This window comes from Lissotriton vulgaris, chromosome 3_2 (assembly GCF_964263255.1).
Source record: "Lissotriton vulgaris chromosome 3_2, aLisVul1.2, whole genome shotgun sequence".
Taxonomy (NCBI): domain Eukaryota; kingdom Metazoa; phylum Chordata; class Amphibia; order Caudata; family Salamandridae; genus Lissotriton; species Lissotriton vulgaris.
In genome coordinates this window covers 17402116-17422646 of record NC_141690.1, presented here as the reverse complement: position 1 = coordinate 17422646, position 20531 = coordinate 17402116, and the positions used below count along the sequence as shown (strand labels likewise).

General features: G+C 43.3%; 1 protein-coding gene across 4 annotated transcripts in view; it reads left to right on the top strand.

Annotated features, from left to right (window-relative positions):
• Positions 1-20531, top strand: part of TBC1D1 (TBC1 domain family member 1) — a 1125494-nt gene that overhangs the window by 269741 nt on the left and 835222 nt on the right. The window contains exon 1 of one of the 4 annotated variants that reach the window (XM_086963991.1): positions 11808-12102. The exons of 2 other annotated variants lie outside the window; for them this stretch is intronic. In XM_086963991.1, the coding sequence (XP_086820117.1) occupies positions 12037-12102 (66 nt within the window). In that variant the 5' untranslated portion in view covers positions 11808-12036. Of the gene's footprint in view, positions 1-11807; positions 12103-20531 lie in introns of those variants that run through there. One more of the 4 variants, XM_086963989.1, reaches the window with a different exon arrangement.

Genomic DNA, 20531 nt, shown 5'->3' with positions numbered 1-20531 from the left:
TTACGAATTGTTGCTTCTGAAAATTCTGAAGAAGTTTGCAACTAACACTTATTGGATACAATTTTCTATAGCCCCTCTCCTATTTTAAATGGTTTTATAGCACTTAGCAAATACGTGCTACAATGTGTTTGGGGTGTTATCAACAGCCAAAATCCAGGAAGGTGATATTGTATTGTACTGGAATTTCATGAAATATCATCTGCCAAAAATTGTGTGTATCTTAAACACTGTTAATGTGCAATGACAATATCACTCCACTAGAATTAACAAGAGAACATTTTACACCCAATGGAATCTATTTTTGTAAATTATATTTTGGACACAATATCTTTGTCAACAATATTCTGAGATACATCCATGTGCTAGAGACTTCTGATTACTTTGCGGATCAATGATTTATATATAGTATATTCTCCTCGTTTTCTTTTATAAAGTAAATCAGTCACTTGGCAATCAGTAAATTGGTATTGACATTTTCTATTGTTTTCAAAGTGTCTAACTTCACATAAGTTTCTAGAATTTGCCTTAGACTGATTTGCTTCACTACCTTAAGTGAGTCACATCTTGAAAAGACGTACAAATCATTCAATTTGTAATCCAATAGTAATGTGGCCTGAGAACATCAGAGGTAACCAACTACAATTATCCAATTAAAGCCTTGTGCTCCCTGGCTGCCCTGGAAGCAGATTTTACAGCACTTTCTTCAAAAATGCCAATTTGTATATTCAAGCATGCTCATATTCATGCTGCACACAGATGGGTATTTCTTCAACTGAGAACCCAGTCAGTTATGCCTAGGTCACTATGATTGACCACAACTTTCTCTACTCTATGGGGTAAAATGAGCCAAGTGCTTAGGAAAAGAGTTAGGGTTCCTGGACATTTGTCTTTTCAACTGTTCCACCAGCTAAAATGAGACCTAGTCAGTTAAATTAGTAATCTGGCTTAGAATATAAAAGTTTGTATACACGCTCCAGTATTATTTAGAGCATGTTCTAATTCTTTAGTCCTCTTTTCTGTGCTATCTTGGGGTGAAGTTTTTCCTCAAAAATATATTTACCATAAAATACAGATTTGAGAATTTGCATACCATAACCTCCACGTAGACAAGCGCGCGCACACACACACACACACACACATCTAGAGAGTATGACTGCCATTTCAGGAGTTGCTTTCAAACACATCTACTCTGTTGCTACTTTGAACCTCGACCCCAGAGAAAGTCTCATTCTCTGTCACTTGCTGGAGTGAACAAGAGTACCTTCCAAAGTTTTGGTATAATATTTTTTATCTGCATCCTGGGCAGTGCCTAAATTAAGCGAGTTGTTGCCGTTGCTCAGCGCCGGCACAAAATTGTCAACACTGGCACTTATGACAGTCTGCCACATGACGGTGCTGTTTGTCTAATTTAGAGAAAAGAACAACAACAGTTGTTTAATAATTCAATATATATTAAAAATTACTAATATCTGCCACCAAAGCTATTCTTATAGCTCTAGGGGCCAGGAATAGTCAACACTGCCACACTTGTAGTAGTGTGATGGTTGGTAGTTAGTTTGATACAGTAATTGGCAGTGCTGTCAGTGGTAATGGATGGTGCCAGTGGAAGTAGCCTCCTGACGAGGGCCATGTCAGTTATAATTTTACAAATTAAGCGCTGATCCTGAGAGTGTCTTCTGATCAACTAGACCTCCAGAAGCCGGCTTTTTGCGGCAACTGTGTTCGTACTACTGAGCTTCTAGCCACCCTTCTGTAGTGCTATGAAATTGTTCAGCAGACGGCAGGATACAAGATTTTTTAATGTCTCAAGACATTTTGTGCTATGTTTTAGAATACAAAATAGAACAGTATGCAGCACTGTAAGGTACGTCCTTCAGTCTGTTTTCTTTGACTCCACTTTTAGCCTATTCTCTGCTTAAGCACAAATGATAGCACAAATGAATCAAACAGTGACAGAACATTAGTTCAAATTCAAATAAAATATGGATCTTTTTAATTGAGACTTCACTTATTCATTTACAATATTTCCTTTCAACACTCTGTATTTATCAAGAAAATCATAGGTTGGACATTTGTATTTGCCATGTAGTACTAGAATCAGGGTCCTACTGGGACAGAAAATAGGCCTGGGCACCAAAATAAAAGTGGCCGCTATTATTGGATTAGATAGCTCAATGGAGTGGCTCATGTTTGCAAATTGGGTCAGTTTTGAACTTGTGAAGCCATGCTTTAAAAGTGTTTTGCAAGGTATGGAAGATGTATGGATTTGAGCTTGCTGCAGGCAATGCTTATTTTAATATCAGTGAAATCAACAGTAAAAAGCAGCCCAGCAGACCATAACACATGCCCACAAACAGCCAAAAACTGGCCCACGCATTGACCTGTCGGTCCAGCCCGTCAGGTACTGCCCATCAGGTACCACCTGATTGCCCTATAGCCCAGTCTGACCCTGGCTAGAAGGCGTTTAAATGAAGGCCATTCTGAATGAATACTCTGCAGTGGTTCTGGGTAGTCGATCACCCACCTTCTTTGACATGATATATGATCTGTGTGTTTTTCAACTTTTCAAATCCAGGGAACAGCGTTTAAAAAATGTTCCTGCATTAATGGTGAACAGATCAAAGGTCATTACCATTAGTACCAGGAGTTGCTGAGGAGGCGGAGATCATGTAGTACACCCTTCAGCATGTACATCTCCATATCTCAGTGTCACAATGTATTTGGTGGGTGAGCTCTCTTGAGATTGTAACTTACTTATTGAACCTAAAATGCTGCATTATGGAGCACTATCACAAATACATTTTTTTACATTGCAACCCCCAGTCAGTTGTAATCAGGGCCGGGCTGGCTGTCGCAGGCACCGGGCGTTTCCCTGGTGGACCATAAGTGTGAGGACAGTTTTCTGGCCGTGAGGGCCGGTTTTGTCACTGGGTCCGGTTTTGCAGCAGTGCAGCAATATCGGCCCCCAGTAAAAAAAGCGGGAGTGGTGCTTATTACTAACACAGCAAAACCAAAGGGAATGATGGACGGAGTGTTGAACATTGCAAGACCTCCCCCCCCCAGTGCACTGATCTGGGTTTAATCCATCATCTGTCTTTAGCTCACTCCGCCACCCCTGTTCAGACATAGCCACATGGCCACAGGTCCCAGGATGCTTGTTTCCGGTCCAGGGAAGACATGGCTTGGCAGTTCAGGCTGGACTGTTCCCATGAGGCACAGGGTCAGACTGATTTGCATATGGCCATGTCTGAACTGGGGTGGTGGAGTGAGCTAAAGAATGATGATGGATTAAACCCAGATCAGTTGACTGGGGGTGAGTGCTTGCATTGTTCAACACTCCATCCATCACCCCCTTTGGTTTTGCTTATTACTAACACTCCCCCCCCCCCCCCCCCCATTAGCCCCACACTCCCAGGGCCGGTCGAGCAGCAATCTGCCAGGGCTGGCTGCTGTTCCCAGTCTGGCCCTGGTTGTAATCAAGCCCCCTTTTCGATATCTCTTAATAGCATGTTTATTTCCTCCAAGGAATGGCTGAAGCGATCTGCCGAACTTGGAAGATCATCATATAGTGTCTCTCATCCATTCTGCTCATTCCAACCTCTGAGGAATAGCCATGTAACAATTCATATCCTGTGGTCACCATTGTGTGGCCATTGTGGCTGGACTTGGCTTCCCATTTACCTGAACTTTGGCTTTTTTTTTCAGAGCTTGTGTTTTCTGTGCATACTGTCAAGAAATTATTTTCTTGCTCACAGTTGTTGCACTTCTTCTCCCTCCTAGTCTCTATTCTACTACAGCGTTACTCCATGTCGGTCTAAATGCTTGCCACAGCTAAGATATGAGAGTATGCGATTTTTATAAAAATGACCTTTGAGGTAATGTTAACTGCTCCTTCCAGAGCTTTATAAGGTGACCTTGGACAGCACAGATCAAGTAGTATTATCCATATGATTACCTGCCAGCCATCTGTAATTTAACCACCAGACTGACAAGATGGAGACTCGAGTCACATTGTCTCACAGATGTAAAGAGGATTTCAGCCAGGTGTGGTATATAAAAGGGGAAACTAGGCCTAAGAATTAGATGCCTGACTCATTATAGATATACAGATGTTCTCATTTCTTTGCTAGTATAAAATAGCTCTTTTCTGAGTGCATTCTAAAAAATACTCTAAAACGTTCACTTTATCTCCCATCTTTTACAACGAGCTCCAACCATACACAAAAAACTATTGGTGCCCGAGGTGATGAAGCTGCTAAATGTAGACTTCCATAAAAATGTGTTTTCAGTGCTGGTCTATGTGGGCTTGAGAGAAAACAAGTCTATTTCCAATTTGGCACATTCGTTGGAGGCACAGTGCACAAAGGCCATTGCTATTGCTTTATGACTTTAAAAAATGTTTACATATTTCACGGGGAGATGTTTACTTGTTCTTGGAATACCCCTTCCGAATTGCAGATCTTCTTTTGTAAGAGACGTTCGAAGTGTGCCTCCTCTTTTATGCGGAATGAGTGGCCCCCTCCAGGGTGACACTTTTCACTTCCTTTTGGTGCCACTCTTTGACCATGCACATTTCTGGGATGGGGCCTTGAGATCAGCTCTCAATGATGACTTCACTTCCTAGACATATTTGCCGGAAGTGAAATCCCTTTCAGGGCAAGAATTTCGGGGACATGGCCCTTGTCACACTATACAACTCAAGCCCACCTCTTTAGTTTGTAAGAAGATGTTCCACTTTACTAATCAGCTCAAATCTGTGTCGGCATCGACCAGGACGTGTATTCACATGTTTTCAGATGGGTGTAAAGAAGATCCAACTGAAGCAGTGCTTCCAGTGCACTACAGAGCATGCAGGGTCCAGGATAATAGCACCTTCCTGGCACCTAGTCCAAAATAGGGATTTTACTAAATTGTTCAATTGTGGATTTAAAACTTATCCAGTTGGCATGGAGTGTGAGCTAGCATAACAATATATATTTTTTTGTTGAAAATCGTTTTTATTAAACAGGCTCACAAAATCCCATACAATGCATTACATGTATACATAATTAACCATTTCAATACATTGGTGTCCAAAGAATTTTCCAAAGCCAATCAAATCCCAGTTCCATCAGAATATCCCCTCATACACCATAGCTGGGACAGACCGTCTGTACTTGGAATTGCCTCTATGCAGAAGGTACACCTATATCCACTGGCTCATCCCCTGGGTATGGTCCCTTCTCGGTTTCTATACGTCACCCAGGGGGACCATATTTTATCAAATTTTTTTGTATTCCCTGCTATCATACATCACTTTTTCAGCTTGGTAGCACCAGTCAAGGTATGCCGCCCATTCGGTTACAGTGGGGGATACGCAGGACCCCCATTTGCCTGCTATATTTTATTTGGCTACCCCAGCTGCAAGGGCCAGGCAAATTCTCTTGTGCCCAAACCAGTCTTCCTCACCCTTAATCATCAGGAGGTGACCCTTGGCCTCCACCGGGACCTCTACTCCCATTACCCTGGACATTATTGCTGCCACTCCTTGCCAATAATGCGCAATCACTAGGCAGTCCCAAAGTTTAAAGAAGAATGACCCCTCTACCTGGCACCTCCTTACACAGACTGCTGATTGTACCTTGCCCCATTTGTGCAAAAGAGTATGAGGATAGTACGAGCAATGTAGGATTCTGATTTGTATCAGCCTAAATCAAGTCCTGAGTGCTATTTCTCTAGGCCCCTGTAGCGCATCAGTCCATTCCTCATCCTCAAGAGTACCCACATCGGACTCCCACGCTGTCCGCAAGAGTAACGGGGGTCCGGCACATTGTGAATTAATTTTTTGTATATCGTCGAGGTCGCCTTGTCCGGTATGGGGTCTGCCAACAAGCGATCCTCCAGGGGTGAATAGTCCATGGATAGTGTCTCCTGTCTTAATGTGTCTATGAAGTGCATGTGTGAGCCGCATATGGGGAAATGCCTGGGCAGGCGTAAGCCTAAATTCGGTTTGTAAGTCCTCAAATGATAGTGACGCTGTACCTCTCCATATGTTGCCCAGATGATCGAATCCCAAGGCTCTCCATCCCGCAAACCCTTCCAGTCCAGCCACCTCCCTCAGTAGGTCACCCACCCATAATGGCATCATCGCCGTCAGGCGACGATGCCACCCTAAGTATTTATTGGCTGCAGACCAGCATTGTATGACTGTCGCTGTGTGGGCCGGTAAAGCTTTCATGCCCTCCCAGGAATATAGCAGGGCCTCGTGGTTCCCACTGGGCATGGCCTCTCTATCCATCCTATAGGCTGGTTTTTCCCTATTTGTGTAAACCCCTTCATTGATAACCAACAACTGTGAGGCCCAGTAATATCACATAGTGTCTGGAACCGCAAGACCCCTGTCGTAGATCCGCTCTGTAGCTTATTCAGTGCTATCCTAGGTGCCCCCCTTGCCAGATTAAATTGCGGAGTTCCTGGGCTATCTGCTTAAAAAAATCATTTGGCGATGTCAAAGTCAAAAGAACTTTATTCGAATGTACATAGTGACATTCATAAAAGCACATTTCAATAAAAATGTTACAGTTAATTCATACATTACTAAAGATCACAAACAGTATCAGTTTACAGGCAGAATACACAGTTTAAAAACGTTCAGATTTAAATAATTAAAAGAGAGACTCTCGACAAGAACACAAATTATCCCTTCATGCTTTTCATAAATTTGATCGCAAGTTTTAAAAAGTTACATACAAACAAAGTGCAATCACTACTTAGTAGTTGGAGATAATAAAGTGCTGGTCGAATTTGTGCAAAGTTCAGCTTTTTGAGTATTGGTTTTAGGTATAGTTTCCTCGGTATCAAGTAAAAAGGGCAGATGAATAAAAAGTGTGCCAAATCTTGCGGAGACTTATCGTCGCAGCCGCAAGATGGCAACACTTGTTCCCTATGGGCCCCCCTCAGTACTGCCAGTAGAAGGTGGAATAGATCTAGGCGGAACCTCGAGAGTAAAAAACGGTCATAGCCTGTCAGGGGCCATGACAGGTACGGTTCCATGTGTACAGAAGTTTTTACAAGTACATGTTTCCGAACACTGTCTTTCTTTAATTCGGCCTCCTCCCGGGCTAGGTACCTAGAGGAAAGAAATAACTTCTTCACAGAAGTAACATCCGTTTTTCTAATGAGTTCAGGGGTTGTAAAAAGATTAGGGCGCCCTAGTTCAATTAGGCACTTTCTAATATATTTAAGCCAAGGAACTTTAGATCCGTTTTCCTAAGTTAATGCTTCTTTCAAAATTTTTTGGGTTAAAGGTATTGTAGTATTTATCCAGCAGTTTAGCCAACAAAGTACAGGGTTTAAGGCTAAACTGTCGCTCAAGTATGACATACCTAATTCTTCATGAACGGTAAAGTTACCAGTACCCCTTGGTACCCTCAGAACTCTTTTTAGGAAGTTATTTTCTGCAGTTTCCAGACCTTTGTGGGAAGTAAACCCCCATTTGGCACTGGGTAGGGTGTATTTTGTGGAGCCTAGAGAAGGCGCAGGAGGGAAATCATTTTACACAGTGCTGCCCTACCCATCAGCATTAGGGAGAGCATGCTACAGTGTCTTGTGTCCGCTCGAAATCTCTGTAGCAATGGAAAGAGATTTGCTTGCAGGAATAACTGGGGCCTCAAAATATGTATAGACCAAGGTATTTAAATCCTTCCTCAACCACTGGGGCCGCACACCCGGACGGCAACCTCAGTGGGAGTCCAGAGACCGATTTGGTCCAGTTTGTTGTTGTATGTACTTTATTCGATATAAAATATCATAAAAGCATAACAAATATTTTTAGGAGTAAAAAATTCGACAATTCATACAACAGTTAGCAGTTTAAAAAAGGATGTTATAAAAAGTCCATTTAAAAAAGAGGAGATTATACACTATATACAATAAAAACAGATGATCTCTAAAGTTGACATAAAAAAAACAGCATTTGCTCCCTAAAGACTCTTGTTTTTACTGCGCTTTAAGCGGATCAGCCAAGCATTGCCCAAGTATTTTGCTACTGCACAGATCATGCTGAGGGAGGAGGTGTCTGATTTAAACATACGTAGTGCTGCCCTGTAATCAGTAAACCCCAATTTTTTACATATAGGTTTCAACCATTTCCTCCTGGGAGCTCTATAAGCGGGGCATGCAAGGAGGAAATGGGTAAGCGATTCTGATGGCGCGTAGCACCCTGGGCATCTCACAGAAGGTAATCTGTTATTCCTCCAACCCGCTACCAAATCATTAATTGGGAGCGTTCCTAGCCTAAATGTTGTGTAGAGCAATCTATCCCGGGGAGATTGAATAAAATCAAAGTAATGCTCAAATTTAGCAACCGGCTTATGCTCTAGGAACTGTTCAGTGAGAGTCCCCCAGTTAGACTTACGAGCCTCCACCCCTTTCACCCATTCCCAGTATGCCTTCTTGATGATTTGCTTGGCTGGCGCGGTCTGGGATGCCCAGGCCTCTCCGAACCCAATCTCTATTACCAACTGCTTAAGTTTACCGATCCACTTGATCTTATTCCCTGAGTCTAGATGGATAATCTCGGTCAGTGCAGCCGCATAGTTGGCCAGTTCGGGAGTTCTTCTTAGGCGTACCCAGAACAATAGAGGTCGTAGTCTAACAATATTTGTAAAGAACTGCCTGCCCAGGTCTCTACGGAGTGGTGTCAGAGGGGTAGAAAGAGGGAGAGATACCAAACCCCTGAAAAACATATTCTCTGATCTCTCTATGTCACAAACATCCTCGAATCCCCATAACTCCGACCCGTAAAGCGCCGAAGGCAGTGCCTTGCCCTCATAGACCACGAGAGCCGGGCCTACTGGTCTGCTGGTTGAGAGCTGTTGTTCTCTTAAAATGGCTCCCGCTACCCTTCTGTGGTTAAGGACAATCTTGGCTAAATGGGTATTCCACTTCATTTGGTTATTCAACCTGATCCCCAAATAGTCAAAAGACTCAACAGTTTCCAAGGGGGTGCCATTCAGGTTAATACTGTTCTTGAAGCATTTGGAAGGGGAGATTGTCATCAATTTTGTTTTGTCAGTGTTGATCGTTAGGCCCTGTATATTGCAGAAGTGGCTAAACCTATCTAGCAGTTTCTGTAGGCCGAAGGGGGTTTTTGAGACCAGTAGCGGATCGTCTGCGAAAAGGAGGGGGGGGTTCTCCACCCCATTTACAAAGAGAGAGAACAAGGTTGGGGCCAAAACACAACCCTGGCGCACCCCCCTATTAATTGCCACCCTTCCCGTTAACTGGCTTTGATTGCCCCACCTGATTCTCGTGTAGTTCCCCTCATGAAGACGCTTAGTGAAATCAAGGATCATGGGAGGAAACCCCAGGTCAGGCAGTACTTGCCATCGCTTGGCCCGGGGGACCAGATCGAATGGGGTCTTGAGATCGATAAAGGCCAGATATAAGCTACCCCTCCCTATGGTTACCACTTTCCAGTGTATGGTGCAGAATCTGAACACTTGATCTATCGTCCCTACTTTCTTCCTGAATCCCGCCTGGAAATGCGATAGGACTTAGCTTCGTCCATCCAAGACCTTATTCTCGATAGGAGAACCCTGCCAACCACCTTTTGTATTACGTCGATTAAGCTAATTGGCCTGTAGTTGGCAGGATCCTCCCTATTACCCTTTTTGTATATCGTGACCACCTCTGCCCCTTTCCAGGAGTCCGGGACGGGGTGGCCTCTAGCTATCAGGTTCATCATAGGGAGGATGAGGTCAGCCCACACTTTAGCTTCTCGCAAGAGTAAATCACCAGGAAGGCCGTCAGAACCCGCCGCCTTTCCTGCGGCTAGCCCAGCTATGGCAGATGAAACCTCGTTGAGCTCCAGGGGCTCTTCTAAGTTCACCCCCTCTGACAGGTAGGCTGAACTAGAACCACCGATTTGGTCCCGAATAGCTGCCAAATAGAGCAAAAATATGGAGTACCTAATGGATACTGGCAAATTGTGAATGTCTTCCCATAAGGTATTCCTTAATTGCGAATCACAATTTGCGATCCGCAATTAAGGAACATTAACGAATCGCAATTAATATTGCGATTCCTACATTCATTCCATTTTGCAAGTCCTATATAGCAATTCGCAAAAAAGCGCTATTAAGGACTCGCAAAACGGGTTTTTAATACATATGCCCGAAGAGATTAACTTGCACGTTGCGTGCACTGTTTAGCAGTTGCACTCAGACAGAGAAAACAAAAGGAGGTAGACAAACTATGAAAAACTGCGATCAAAGAAACAGCTCAAGAAACCACCGCCAGGTAATCCACTATTAAGGATGCAAACAAAGCCACAAAACCAGGTTCAGTGAACCTCTACATTGACATACCTTCCAACAAAGCTGTCACATGGGACTGACACATCAAATCCCCAAGCCTAACAAAATGAACGTGTCCGTCTGTAATACAAGTGGTGCTCATGTAAAGTGTCTGACACCTTTGGGTCGAGTCCATGCTAGATAACACTCAAAAAAAAAAAAGAATAAAATGAACATTTCTACCATGGTTATAGTGTCATCTAAAAAAACTAATACCCTAAAACCTACTTCTATGTGCTACGCTATGAGGGCATGGAGTAGAATAACTTGCATCTAGATTTTCATAGGGAGAATGAGCACATTGCATACCTGTTTACAGCAAAGCACTGTACTTATCATGAGTTAAGGAACCTGTGTTCCCTGCGAAAGACAAACATGCATTCAGCATAAACCTCAGTGCCTCCCGGACTCGAGCTTGATATCAGTTTTCAATAGAAAGTGCTATACGGAAGCTTCTCTGGCATGCAGGATCGTCCCTGGTAATATCTTGCTTGTGATAATCTGGGGCAAAGGACGTCTCCTAACAGGTGGTCAAGTATCAGTACTTTTATATTGTATCTCATCTAAGATGGAATTCCCAACAACACCTCAGGAATGTTTGATATAACCAATGAGCATCAAGATGCTAATATAAGAAGCTTTCTTATAAAGAAATAAGTTAAAAAGACGACAATTCAGGCTACACTGTTTTGGCTATTGTTTTTATTCAACTTTGAAATTGAGGTAACAAGGTACTTGTTCCAGGCTGATGTCGCATAAGGTGTCTTGTTAAGGTGTATAAATGACTAGATGCTTTCACAGTTCTAGGAATGAGAAGGACAGAAGACATTGGTGTCAGAGGCAGACATGTTTATGATTCTGTAAAAATGCAGAAAATGGAGTGTCTACTCAAACTTGAGTCATGCCTTATGTCTTTATGTCAGGAGTGCAACCAGGCTCCAAATGCAGTAGACATCAACAATGCCACCGCTCCCCAGAATGTACTGGGAGTGAACAGGTTCTTAATCTTGACCAATTACTGTGGCTGATTCATCCCAAACCTCATGACAATCATGATGCCACTAAGGGGGCTGCAATGGCTAGAATGAAATTGGGGCTCTGACTAAAAGGAAGATTTTGAAAAAAGTCCAAAGTAGATCTCCTGGAAGAAACAACCAAGGCAAGACATACTTCAGATTCGAAATGTATAGTGAGTTTGCTGTCCATGTCAGTCCAGCTGGACTGTCCAGAATGACAAGATGGTCACCACATAGCCCATAGTACATTGTACGTATCATGTTACTGTGGTCAGGAGTCTGTTCTTGTTTTGCTATGTACAGTGAAAAGTCTAAAGCACACAAATGCACTAGTGTTGATATATTTAAAAAGCAGCGCGAAAAACCCTCCTCGGTTATATCAAAAGTTCAGCTGCAGAGCTGCAAAGTCCGCTCAGCCCCTGTTTTGAGAACCTTCGGCTCGAGCGCGCAGCCCATTTCCTGAGAAGTCAGCTGCAAGAATGCCCGTGAGCCCGGGTAATCCAATGGAGGCTGGCAGTGGTACGGAGCCGCCGAGGCTGGGCTCTAATTGGCCAGAACGCTGCGGCGGAGTTTGGGCTGTTTAAGGAGCAATTAGCCCGCGCGAGCATGTCTTGGAGGCACAAATCCTTCTCAGGAAAAGTTTCGGATTTCTTTTTGTCGCCTCCTCGGTGAGGAGCGGTGAAATGAGGGCAAGACTTCAAAAGCTGCGGTTCCTTCACATTGACACCGGGCAAAGCACGGCGAACAAGGTAGGGTTCCTGCTCGGTTCGCTTTGCAGCTGAGGCACCTTTTCCGGTGTGATTTGAGGTAGGCGGATAGATCCCTTTCACAGCAGAGAAATCTCAGGAACGCTGTTTGTGCCACCACCCCGTGCCTGGGCATGGCATTCGCTTTACCAGCTCTTACATGCCCGGGAAGTCACACGTGAAACCAGAACATCGCGGCGGGTAGCTTTGAAAGTAAAGGGCTGCAGTTAATGGTCTGGATTTGTTTAATGGCTTCTCGTGCGTTCGGTTCTGGTTTCTGCAGACGCTTTCTCGGTGTTTGAACACCGCATCGGCATATTTGGAGGGAGTTGACTCCGTACCGATGCATACAATAGAAGGATTGTAATATTCTATGCTGCTGTTAAGAGCGTTGGTTTGCATGACGTTTGCATGATGTCTGGGGCTGATTGTTTTTACGGCGGCGGCGTGTCGGAAATTGGGAATTTATTTTCTAGGTGCACCCGGAGGATAGGTTTGAATGTTATTTTTGAAGTGGCCGATTGCCATTCGCGACACCTTCACCTAGTCCTGGCTTTTTTGGATAACAACGTTTTGTATGTTGGGAATTTTTGTTCATGCTGTCAAATTTGAAAAGTGAAACTAAAAGTCCCAGAATTCAACGTGCGCTTGGCCAAAAAGCCTGGACTGGCTAAAGGTGCCACACGTGACTTGGGCTCGCTCGGTAGCTGTCAGTGGCTGCACAGATAATGTCTGTGTCATGCGTAAATGCACTGTGACCAGTTGGTCTGTGATTTTTAATTTGTAAGTGCTGTGCCACTTGTAGCTGGCTGGTTGGTTTAACACTCTGCATTATGATTGTAAGTCCTTAAAGCTCCTTTTTACTTTTTTTTTTATATAAATTTGTGTATCCTAAACACAATTTGGAATTCAAATTGGAGGCGTGAAAGTTTTCACTGGGGGTTAGGAAGTAAGAAGTCGGGTGTTGAGAGGCTCTTCAGCTGCTGTGCCTCTAAGACATATGCGTAATAGAATATCTGCGCTATAAAGACATTATCAAATGTATTAAGTGGATAATGTCTGCCCATCTGGAAACCAATCATAATAATTTTGCGTTTGCCATTAATATGTATTGCGTTGCAAACCGGAAGCTGTTATTGGTTTCAAAGAATGACCCCCGAAATTGAAGAAATGTTTTCTTGAGCACTGCAATAGATGCAAGATTTATTGTCCTTAAGTTTCCCTTGTTTCAATATTTTTATGCATGTTGACCCGGCTGCATATTAGAAATGAATCGTCGTTATTCTTCTATCTTTAGTTTGTATTTTTGACTCCTAAATTGCTGTCGTCTTACACACCGAACTGATGGCATGACCACATCCATTGGAGCAGCAGAATTTTTTTTTACAGATATTTCTATCACACCGTAAATGTAAATATAAATGTAAATGTACATGTATTTATATAGCGCAAATTACCCACATCGCAGGCATCTAAGCGCTTGCTTAGGGAACCCGTCCTGGTATAACCCCGGCCGTCACACTTCAACCATTTTCCACCAGGTTTTGGGGGCGCTTTTTTATTTTATTTCATGAATGTTTTTTTATTTCCTTCCTGCAAAAAAAGTAACATTTTCCAAAGTGGGTATATTAAGTAAAACATGTCTACTTTAAAGGTTTTCAGATTTTAAGTGCTTGAAATGGAAAAGTAGAAGTGCAAGTACTCTGCACCATATACCTGCTTGTTTCTGAAAAGTGCCGGTACTCTCCGATTAAAAGTGTTATGTCCCTCTTGAAAAGTGTCGGTGCTCTCCCTCTCAAAATAAAAAAGTGCTGGTACTCCATACCTGACAGTAGCGGCCCATTTAAAACACTTCAGATATTACGTTGTATCTATTAAGAACTCGAAGCTCTAACGTTTTGGGTACCCCAACATAGCCCCTATAATGCTCATCCTGACCAGTACCTGGAAACTCCTATCTGTGTCGGCACCTATCAACAAAGCCTATGTCGTGACTTTAAACATTTTCTAACAATAAGCATGCTGGGATTTGAAGTTTCATGATTCCCTTAACAAGCATGGCCAGGTATGTACATAGCTTCCAGGTGGCCACAGGTCACGTGCTACATTAGCAGACAACACTTTGCATTCAGTAAATATTAGTTTTATTTTTAAGTCTTGCACTTAAAACTACATTATCTGTCTCTCCAGACTATTTTTGTTTTTAATAGATAATTTTTACTGTGCAAGTACAAAGTATTTTATTTGCACAATTAATTAAAATCGTTGCAATTCATACAAAACAAGGTTAAAAACAGTGTCCATATTTTTTTGTTTTAAAAAAAAGGGTATTTGTGAGAGCAAGGGGGGGTCCTAAATGCTAGGGCAAAGATTCTTGGTGAGCATCTTCTGGTAACAGGGAAATAATCTCAGACATGAATTTTACAAAACTGACGGCCATCTGAGCTGAGTCACCCATCAAACACTCCTCTAGAGCTTCCTGGCATGTCCGGACGTTCAGGATCCACCAAATTGGACGCAGCAAAAAAGTTTGTAAAGGGAGTAAAGTTCTGCAGATGCACATGACGCGGATTAAGGTTGCTTCCCCACTCTTACAGAAACAGCACTGTGTGGGCACATCTTCCTTGAATCTCCGGCCATACTTATACGCCCTCAATGGGATTAGGCCAAAACGTAATCTCATTAGATGGTGTTTCACATGTGGTTTCATGAATGATGACAAATAGTGTGGTGGGTTTTAGTGCCATAGAGTTTTGACGCCTAACTGCCATGGGAGAGATTTTTCACGGTTAGGGCATCATGTTTGAGTGACAAAATCAGGATACAGGATTTTTTTAATCTGTCCTATGGGCTGCAAGCTTGTCCATATGTCTTGAGCCTCTAGTGCGTCCAGGCAGAATGTAAAAAATTGGTTCCAGGGAGTTCTAGGGTTATTTAACAAAGACCATATGCAGCTCTTTAATGTGAAGTCACAAGCCTTTTTGGGTTTTAAACAATAGGCAATAAATCTTACTTTCATTACCCAATGTTGGGATGACAAAGAACTCCATGCGGATTTGGGCAAGAGAGGTCGAGTTGGGTAGGTAGAACACTCTGTGAAAGCACATTGACTGTGCTTTGTCAAGCAAGGTGAGCATTTTGTCTTTAAAGGTTATGGTGCCAAAGGCTATTGTCGGCAGAAATTTGGTGCATATCACCCTAATTAGCGGTGAAAAGTCTGGAGAGTGAAGGGCTTTATTGGTTCTTACAAAAGCCCCCTCCAAGCTACAAGCCACTCCGTGCATTGCGGTGAAATGCTGCGCCAGTCTCTCTTTGTGGTCTATCCAAACTCCCAGATACTTGTATGCTGTCACTATCTCTATTGACTTCCCTTCAATGTACCAAGAGTGCGTGCTGGCTCCTGAGCCCAAGACTATCATTGCCTTAGTTTTGGTGATGTTGATCTCCAAAGCGTTTGTATTGCAATACAGGGCCAGAGAATCGAAGAGTCTTTGAAGGCCCACCTGGGTTTGATCGAGGAGGATCGTGTCATCCGCATATTGCATTGATTGAATTTTAGTGGATTCAATTCGTGGTGGGAATACTCGAGAGAGGGCCATCCACTCTGGCAGGTCTGCTGGATATAGATTGAAGAGTAAAGGAGCCAATATGCATCCCTGCTTTAAGCCTCTATTAGTCATGATTTTATTGGTGGTTGTCCATCTCGAGGAAACTCTTATTTTTACCCAGGTGTTGGTATATAAGGCTAGGAGAGCTTTCAGGAGGGGCTGTGGGATGCCCCATTCTGTTAACTTTTCCCAAAGTTTGGGGCGAACAACTCTGTCAAAGACTTTTCAGAAATCAATGAAGCCCAGATATAACGATTTTCCTTTGGTAGCGAGTGTACTTTCAATCATGTGAACTAGGCAGATCAAATTATCTTCGATGTGGCAGCCGTTTTGGAATCCGGTTTGTGTGAAAGGTATTAATTTACGATCTTCCCCCCCAGGTAGTCAGTTCTTGCAGAAGGACTCTTGCATATGCCTTCCCTTCCACATCAAGAAAGGCATCCTCCGATAATTGTCTGGGTCAGCCCACAAGCCTTTTTTGTGGATGGGACGAGAAGAGATCCTCGGCAGGAGTCTGGAATGAGGTCCCCAACTATTCTGGTTGCCTCAAATAAGGTGGACAGCAGTTTGGCCCATTTATGTGTGGATACTTTGTATATCTGTGTTGGTAGGCCATTTGGGCCTGGCACTCCTCCTGGGCGCATTTTCTTTATTATAAGTGCAACTTGGTTTGAGGTTATCTTAATAGTAGATGTGAAGAACCGGAGTTTAACCCAGCGGTGTCAGGGGCACACCTAAGATCTTCGAGTTCATCTGTCTTGGTATACAGTGACACGGAATACTTCTGGATGGCATCAGAGACCAAGTTTATTAGCTGCAGCTAGTAACAGTGATCCTAGAAATACATCACAGTGTAAATTCTCAGGAGACTGCTCATTTTACTAAGGCGAGACGTCTCCTTTTATACCCAATATTCACATTATAAATGTACACCCACTGCACAAAATTCTAGCCAATAGGTACATTTTCAAACAAAGTATGACATAACAAAAACTCAATTTACAGTATCTCAACCCAAAAGTTAATTATTAGGAATGTCCCAAATTCAATCTCCACAAGCCGGACAAACCTATAATTGAAAGCATAACCCATGTAATGAAGAAACATAAAAAAGAAACAGTAACAGATGCTGAACAAGATAAGGCATGTGCAAGGAAACTAAAAGTTAACGATGTTCTGAACATTGATTGGCAATTTCAGAAAAAGATCGATCAGGGAAATTGGCTTTGCGATGTCAGTTTCAGGTGAAGAGTTCAGTTTCCTACAGTTCATTTCAGAGTCAAAAAGAAACCTAGTTAATGTATACATGAACTAAGAAGGCCAGGCCACTTTGTTCGCCAGGCTACTTTCACAGGCCTACGTGAGGACAACACAAAATGGTGGCACAGAACAAAATGGAGACTTGAGAATTACAAAACCTCAGACCCTCCTTTTGCCATTACGTAGGCAATAACCTAAGACTCATGTTAATCTGAATCTAGGTCTATGTCGATATTCATTAGGTCATCAAGGTGTTGCTGTAGCATCATCTTATTATTCTCTACTTCTCTCGGGACAGGTCTCCGAACACACATAGTAGCACAAAGACTACAAATGGCGGGACCACACTGGATGCAAAGACAACAAGAGAAAAGGATGGTTAAAACCATACCAAGGAATGTCAGTCTTCCATCCCTATTTGGACAGCAGTCCCCAAAACCATCCAATCAATGACCAGTCTCCTTCGTCTACATGGATAGACTCAGAGATTTTATAAAACCTAGAGATGGCTTGGTACACTGTAGGGGCATTATCTGGTATGGAAACACAGAAACTGGATCCAATCAATTTACATACTCCTCCTCAATCTGCAAGTCTAATACCATACGGTTCTGTAAAGTCATAAGGCGGTCCGCTTGAAGCTCAGCTGTAACATTACTAAGAGCACCTGCTGTCTCATTAATAGTAGCTTCAACAACGTGGACAAGCTGTCGAATATGCCTACTATTGATCATAGTACCCCAAAAGGGCAGGAAGCCCTTGAAGAAATCTCCTACTTCGTGTGCTGCAGTATCTTCCTGATTGAAGACACCTCTACCATATCTCGTTCTATGATAGTCTGAAGCAGTAGTGTATGTAGGGGGAAGCAAAAACGCCACATAACAGGTTCCTGAAAAATAAGATGGCAACCATGTGTAGGCTCTGTCATGACAAACAAAATATGTGCCTTTAGCTGGCACAAACGGTGGACTGTTACACACATTACCTCTTGTTTCTTCAACCACACCTTTCTCAACCAAATCGTAGATAATTGCTAAAAGAGCTCTTTCGCCATCACTGGAAATTTTGAACTGAGGAATGCGAGGTAACTTAGCATTCGACTTAAGGGTAACAACGTAGGGTGGAATCTGCAAGAGAACAACATCATTGGGACCTGTAGCCCAAAGTGTATCAGGGAGAGAACGCAGTTCCAGTGGAAGGCGATCCTTAGACAGATACATCGGGGAAATCACTTTCTTACCCACCATAAGATGTACTCCCTAAGGAGAACAATGTAATGTCGCATGCAATCACAAGTCCAAACCCAACAGATTCTCGCCACAGCCAGTCATTAGAATAAAGGAAGCCTCCAATTCACAGGGCCCAATAGAAAGGGGCAAAGGACAAGAAACCGGGTTACGAACTGGGGCGCCAGAAAATCCTACTGAAACATTGGTCAAGCCAGACAAAGGTGCACCAGGGAGTTTAGAGTGCATGATAGAACTCTTTGCTGCACCAGTTTCCAAAAGAAAAGGTTCTGCCACACCTGATGTAATCACTTCAACATAAAGTCCACTCTGGTCTACTAGAACTGACACTACTCCCTCCGTCCATGGCTGTCCTAACTATCATTAAAACCAGCACTCTCACTTCCAACATAATAATCATCAGTGTAGTACTGAGCGGACTGGACGGTCAGAACATTCTGTTGGTCAAAATAATTCATAGAATTCTGAGGGGAAAAGGAAAGTTCATTCTGGGGAAACGTACCACGTCCCCTACCCCTAGGTACTTGTTGGAAACCACCACGACCTCTCAGGACAGACATACCATTCACACGCTGTAGCAAGATCGGGCAACTATTCTTGAAGTGACCTTCTTCTTTACAATAAGCACACTGATTAGGGCCTAGCGGGAGTCGCAAAGAAAAAGACTCAGGCTTCTGCAACAGTTTCTGAAACTGTGGGGGTTGCTGAAACTGGGAAGGTTGCTGAAACTGACGCTGATTAGGGCGAGGCGGATAAGCCTGCTGCAGAAGAACTTTCGTTTTTAATTTTCTAGTCTTCTTCTCTACTTTATCCTTCTCATCTTTATCTCTATTCTCATAGTATTGTGCAGTAGCCAATATCTGGGCCAAAGAAGAAACAGCCCATGAACTCTCAGAGTCCTTTAACTTATTAGAAAGTTCAGGAAGTAAATTAAAAACAAACTTATCTACAAACAACCTCTGACCACCTTCTGTACTCATGTCCTGACCACTATGATCAATGAATATTTCCTCAAACCTAGTGAAGAATTCAGACACACTCTCGTCTTTCTTTTGTTTGCATGCTGCTAACTTGTCCCAATTCTCCCGCAGAGGAGGCATCATAGTTTTCATTAAATTAATAATCCTACCAGGTAGTTCTGCAACTAAGGGTTCAGGTTTGGCACCTCTTACCTGTCGACCATCTGCAGCAGTAATATTAACCCAAGTATCTAACTCTGGCGCGTGATCCTCGTAATGGATCTTCGCCCACAAGGGTTGAGGAACTACATTACCCATCAACATATCTATATCGGCTAAATTCATAACACACCCATCAACTGTCTGAGACAACTCCTTGTAATAACCAGCAGAATTTTTAAGGGGGTCTGGCAAGGTCTGCTTAAGAGCCAGGACCTCAGCTCTCTTCCAAGGGACATGCACCCACACTCGCTGAAAATGAGCCGGTGCAGCCGCAAGACCATGAGCGGCATCAGCCACAACTGCCTCTCTCCATACAGGGGGAACCTCTCTCATAGGATACTGCTTCACGTTTCTCCTAACAGAAGGGTCAGGTTCGAACAATGACTGAGGTGGAAGTCTTGACCTAAAAGTGAGTAGTCTCTCTACCGCTTCCTCAACATCGGAACCCACTATCGTCCCTTTAGCAAATTCAGACTGAACATTAGGCAATTCCAGTGGAATTGAACCCAACTCATTATCTTATCACTCCTGACGAAGGAAGGTACACATGACATCAAAAACATACCTTTGTTTTGGTGCCTCCCACTGTAGGAAGATATCCATAACCACTTGTGGACTGTACTTGGAGGTATTCGAAACCCATCTACGAGCAAGGAGATCTATCACAGCCCACTCTTCAGGACCAGGGAGCTGACTTCGTCTCTGCTTACGTTCAGAAACAGGGGTCATATTCAGTGACCCAAAGAAAGGAGACACAAGACTAGTGACAGTCTCAGTCATTCGTTGCCGAGCTGAAGGAGAAGAAGTTGACATGAGGACAGGAGACAAAGTGTTTTGAGGCGACAGAGACGTAGGGACAGAAATAAGAGAAGTCTAAGATAAAGGAGTGTAAGGCAAAGGAGTTTGAGGCGAGGCTAGTGGCAAGGCTGGCGGCCCTGGAGAGGGCTGCGCCGGGGGAGGAAGAACCACCTGTGAAGCAACGGGTGGCTGAACAACAACAGGGGGTTGAACGACAACAAGGGGTGCAGCAACTGCAGGTAACGAAGGTGCAGTAGCACCCTGCACATAAGGGGGTGGTAATCTCAGTAAATGTGACATCAAAGGATTCTTTTCAGGGTCTTCAGTCACATTTGAAA